Source organism: Penaeus chinensis, chromosome 6 (genome assembly GCF_019202785.1).
Source record: "Penaeus chinensis breed Huanghai No. 1 chromosome 6, ASM1920278v2, whole genome shotgun sequence".
In the NCBI taxonomy this organism is placed as follows: Eukaryota; Metazoa; Arthropoda; class Malacostraca; order Decapoda; family Penaeidae; genus Penaeus; species Penaeus chinensis.
This window is the reverse complement of record NC_061824.1, coordinates 31,125,740-31,130,739: the sequence shown is the minus strand read 5'-3', so window position 1 is coordinate 31,130,739 and position 5,000 is coordinate 31,125,740. Positions and strand designations below refer to the sequence as shown.

Sequence of the window (5,000 nt, the reverse complement as noted above, 5' to 3'; positions counted from 1 at the left end):
TGCTACCTGCCCATTGGCCAATTTTATACATGATGAGACCCCTAGTCACCCAGATCTAATGGGTTATAAATGGATGTTGGTATTTCATAAAATTGATAGAGAGGCATTCTTCATTGTTCTTTGATCCCTTAGACGGGTCAATTTATGAGAAACAGTCACCCAACCCACAACAAATTGCAACAAAAGGTTTCTCAGTGGTTTTCAATCCCACAGGATATACTGATCAACAGAAAGAAAGTCTACCAAAATCTGACATCCGGAAATGGGTTAAAACCGAGTCATTTTCAAGATGGCCGCAGCCGAGCATCGAAATCACGAAAGGAGCTATAACTTCTTCAGTTATTGACATAGAAACACCATTGTTGGTTCCAGTCATTGGTTTTAAGGGGTCAGCTATCCACTGGTGTCAACGAAATTCAGATTTGATCAGTATTGAACCTGAAATCTGAAATTTTAGGCCTGAAATCAATGAATTGTCTGTATACAATATATAAAGATATGATCAGATAGATAAATACAATAAATACATAAATAAATAGGTAGACACATAAACATCTGTCTAACTATCTCTCTATCTTTCTATTTATTTATCTCTCTATATATGGACACACGCACACACACACACACACACACACACACACACACACACACACACACACACACACACACACACACACACACACACACACACACACACACATACACACACACATATATATCTTTCTATCTATCTATCTATTTATCTAACTATCTATCTACCTATTTGTCTATATATATATATATATATATATATATATATATATATATATATATATATGTGTGTGTGTGTGTGTGTGTGCGCGTGCGTGTGTGTGTGTGTGAGGTTGTGTCTTCAAGGTCTTGATACAGCCAGTTGTGCATATAAATGCCGTAGCGGGGAATTTAATTCGGGACCACAAGGGTCGGAGTCCATTGCTCTATCCATTGGACCATCACGGCAGTTACCACATATATATTATATATATATAGAGAGAGAGAGAGAGAGAGAGAGAGAGAGAGAGAGAGAGAGAGAGAGAGAGAGAGAGAGAGAGAGAGAGAGAGAGAGAGAGAGAGAGAGAGAGATGATCAAGTCCTCCAGTTGTGTGCAGATACATTCACTTCAAGGGGCATGAGCCCAACTAGAATAAAGAAACTTGGCAGCCAAGCGATGGCTGTTATATTTGGTGGGGAAAGCACAAGTTCTCTGGCAGACATGCGTTACAAGATATTCAGCAAGAAGGTCGCTGCTGCTAAGTCTTTCATTACACCTGAACGTCTTCCCCCAACGGAATCTGCCACCAAGTTTCATTGTCTGCGAGTGTATTACCAGGTCATGTTTTGGATGGGGATGGAGGGTAACCTCGATCCTCTGGACTGGGGCTGGGGACTTGTGGACAATCGATTTGTACCTATCATGACTGACATGAATGCTGCACCAAACACTCTTCTGAAGGTGATACACTGCAATTGCACCACAGCTTGTGGCACACCTCGTTGCAGCTGCAGAAAAAATGGGCTTCCGTGTACGCCTGCATGTGGATCATGCCAGGTTTCGTGTTGTGACAATCCACTAAATCAAGTCTTTCAGGAACTAGAAGACAGTGATGAGGAATAAATATGTAACCTGAACTGTCATTATGCAATGCTCACAAGAAAATGTTTCATTGGCACCAGCTGTTCAGTCATTTTGGTTAAAATGGAAATTCTATTGATTTTTCTTCCTGAGTTTTTGTTCCCTTTTTAGCAGGTAAAATATTGGTTACATATGAATGTCATTTACACCAATGGCTTGCTGGTCCCTTAAAACCATGGAATATAACCGTTTCTATGACAATTTTTGAAGACGTTATAGCTGTTTTCGTGATTTCAAAGCTCGGTGGCGGCCATCTTTGAAATGACTCAGTTTTAACCCATTTCCGGGCGTCAGATTTTGGTAGACTTTTTTTCTGTTGATCAGTATATACAGTGGAACTGAAAACCACCGAGAAACCTTTTGTTGCAATTTGTTGTGGGTCAAGTGTTATATCGACCTGTCTACCTTGTCATTGAGGTCTTCAAACCAAATATCTCAGGATCTGCAATGGATCCAGAACAAGTCAGTGGTCTAGCATTTCTAAAGGAGAAACCAGCATTGGGAAATTTTCTCTGGAAATCATGCTTTACCAATGACCACCTCAAGGTGATACTCTGGCAGAAGGCAGTAAGGCACCCATGGCTGATCAGTCACAAATAACACTAATAGGTTCCAACCTTTGGTTTCCCGCCACACCTTTAGCAGGGGCATCATCAAATTCTAGCGTTTGATAATATACACCAACAGCAATATAATGAGTTTATACCAGGGGTTTGTGATGGATTTCCAGTTTGGTTAATATATGTTAATTATATTACTTTCCAAAAATAGTTGTTGTAATATACTGTACAAATTTCAACAAGAAGTAGTAGTGATTTGAGGATGGCATTTACATACATGCCATGTTTAGATTATTAAGTGTATTTACACAGTTGGCTCCACAAATGTTTAGTCACAAAGGAGTCAGTTAGTAATCCTTCATATCTTGCCTGTTTACCCTTTTCCTTAATTTTTAGAAATGTTTTATTTTATTTTCAATACTATTAGTATTGTTAATAACTGTGTAGTACTTATAATGTCATTAATAACAATAAAACATTGATATTAATAGCATTAGAAAAACAAATCCCTAAAACTCAAGGAATGGGCAAATCAGGTGAGGTCATGTTGAGTACTAATTGACTCCTTGGTGGCTGAACACTTGTAGAACCATCTATGTGTTGATACATTTTGCAAAACAATACTGCAGTTGACATTACATTTTCCTATCAGAATTAGGTTTGTATATATCTCTCATTAGATTTATGAATATTATAGAATGCTTGATAAATACAACTTTCCTATGTGACTGTATTTTTTGATGAACGAAAACTTTGTATCTGCTGAATACATATATTTACATACAAACATTTCATCAAAAATATTATTACTCTTTTTAGTATTGTTTCAAGATTATATAAGTAAGCTGTATGCTTGATCAAATTATGTTCCTGGTCCATATTGCAGTCTTATACAATGTATTCCCATGGGAGGTTGTGTATCCTTCTTTTTTCAGTGTTTTAGATTAACCATCATGGTCTTACCTTTCTTTTTTCACTCTATGCAGGTATTCCTCAGAAGTAGCCCAGAAGCATCAACATCTGTCATAGTGTGGCGTAGATACTCAGAGTTCAGACGACTGCACAAGGCTATAGCAGAGCTCCACCATAAACTCAGCCTCCCTGGTCAGCTCCCACCATTCCCAAGGGCAACCATTCTCAATAGGTAATTCACTGATTGTGAGAAGTATGGATAATTTTGTTTTGTTTCTGTAATAGCCTTTGATTGTAGATTGTTTTACTTGATTTATTTAGATATGTTTACCCATGTAAAGATTTGTAGTGCTATGTATGTATGTGTGTATATTATGTGGTATATTATTTTGTTTCTGCATAGAGGGTACTGCATATGTGTTTGTTATAATAATATTCATGTCTGCTGTCTTATCTCTTTCTTCTCTGATGCCCGTTAGAGCCAGAAAACTGGTTACCAAGTAAGTTTTTGAAAGGCTTGTCTGCTATACATGTTGCAGCTATCATTCACATGGTGTTTTCACTGCTGTAACCCCCTTTATTAATCAGTTACATATAAGAAACATCTTTAAATTTTTCCCTGCTCTCTACATGATATTAAGAGCGGTGTCTACAATTACACAGGTTTGAAGCAGACGTGGTAGAAACAAGAAGACAGGCAGCTTTGAGTCTCCTAAAGTTTATTGGGCAGCACAACCCCCTCTTCACCTCTGAGGCCTTCACAAAGTTCTTCCAGGTGAGTGTTGTGAAGTTTTGAATGTCTTTGTGGAGTGTTTCCTCCCATTGCTGAGGAGTAAATCATCCTCTTGGGTATGGAATTCTGTAATTTGTAAGATAAATTGCCCACCATATCAAGTTGCTCACACAGTGAAATAATGATGTTCTTTATACATACTTCTATTTGACTCCCCATATACTACAGACCAAGTCACATAGAATCAGTGTGAATTCCATGATCATTAATGTTCCAGAATGAAGAAAGTAGTACACATAAATCACAAGTGGCCATCAGTACAAGAAAGGATTCCAAGGGAAGGTAATTAAAGATTAGAATTTTCTTAATAGGAAGATTAAGGACTGCATTTAGAATTCCTGCCATCCAGACTTGCCAGTTATAACTAACTTTGAGTAATTTTTTTATATAGTGAACCAAAAACACAGAAAATTTAAGATATTTATAAACAATCTCTTTCTGCATGTTAAAGAACTCAAATTTCAGCAGTAGATAATCATCATAAAAAATGATAAAGAGGTAATGCCAAATAATTTTATATTAAATATATAGAGGAAACTGACTGATTAAATGTAAATAATTTTAATAACTCTATTAACTGCATCTCTCTTTCAACTACATCAGATCAAAGGAGTCAGAGGCTTTGGCTACTACTCTTGGCATACAAGGGTCCTCATCCTTATATTCCCAGTTGAGTGATGGAGATGATGACTTCAGTCTGTGCTCTAGCTTGGACTCTCCATCAGTCACTAACTCTTTCCCCGATGCTCCTGTGTTTCCTGTCTTTGATGCTGCAACAGATAGGCTAAAAGAAAGTGCTACACATAGTTCTCAGAGTGAGGCTCCTAGCTCTGCTGCCACAAATGGTGTTGTCAAGAGAACAGACACAGAGGGGAGCAAAGCTACTCAAAATCACAAAAACATAGTGCCAAATAAACCAACTGAGGAAAGCCCAAGAGGAATTTCTGACCCTAGTTGGAATGCAGCCAGTGGGGAGGACAGTGTCTTTAGCTTTCCTAGTATGGGTAAGAGTGGAATGGAACACATACCTGGGCAGGGTGAACGACATCCATCTACCTCATCTCTGTCAAGCATATCTTCACAG

The 5,000-nt window shown here is 37.9% G+C and overlaps 1 protein-coding gene across 3 annotated transcripts in view; it reads left to right on the top strand.

Moving 5' to 3' along the window:
* LOC125026379 (ribosomal protein S6 kinase delta-1-like) overlaps window positions 1-5,000 on the top strand; it is an 18,051-nt gene that overhangs the window by 1,293 nt on the left and 11,758 nt on the right. For all 3 annotated transcript variants that reach the window (XM_047614788.1, XM_047614787.1, XM_047614789.1), the window contains exons 2-5: window positions 3,198-3,355; window positions 3,787-3,898; window positions 4,134-4,198; window positions 4,520-5,000. The exon at window positions 4,520-5,000 is cut by the window's right edge and continues 412 nt beyond it. In XM_047614788.1, the coding sequence (XP_047470744.1) occupies window positions 3,198-3,355; window positions 3,787-3,898; window positions 4,134-4,198; window positions 4,520-5,000 (816 nt within the window). The remainder of the gene's footprint in view (window positions 1-3,197; window positions 3,356-3,786; window positions 3,899-4,133; window positions 4,199-4,519) is intronic.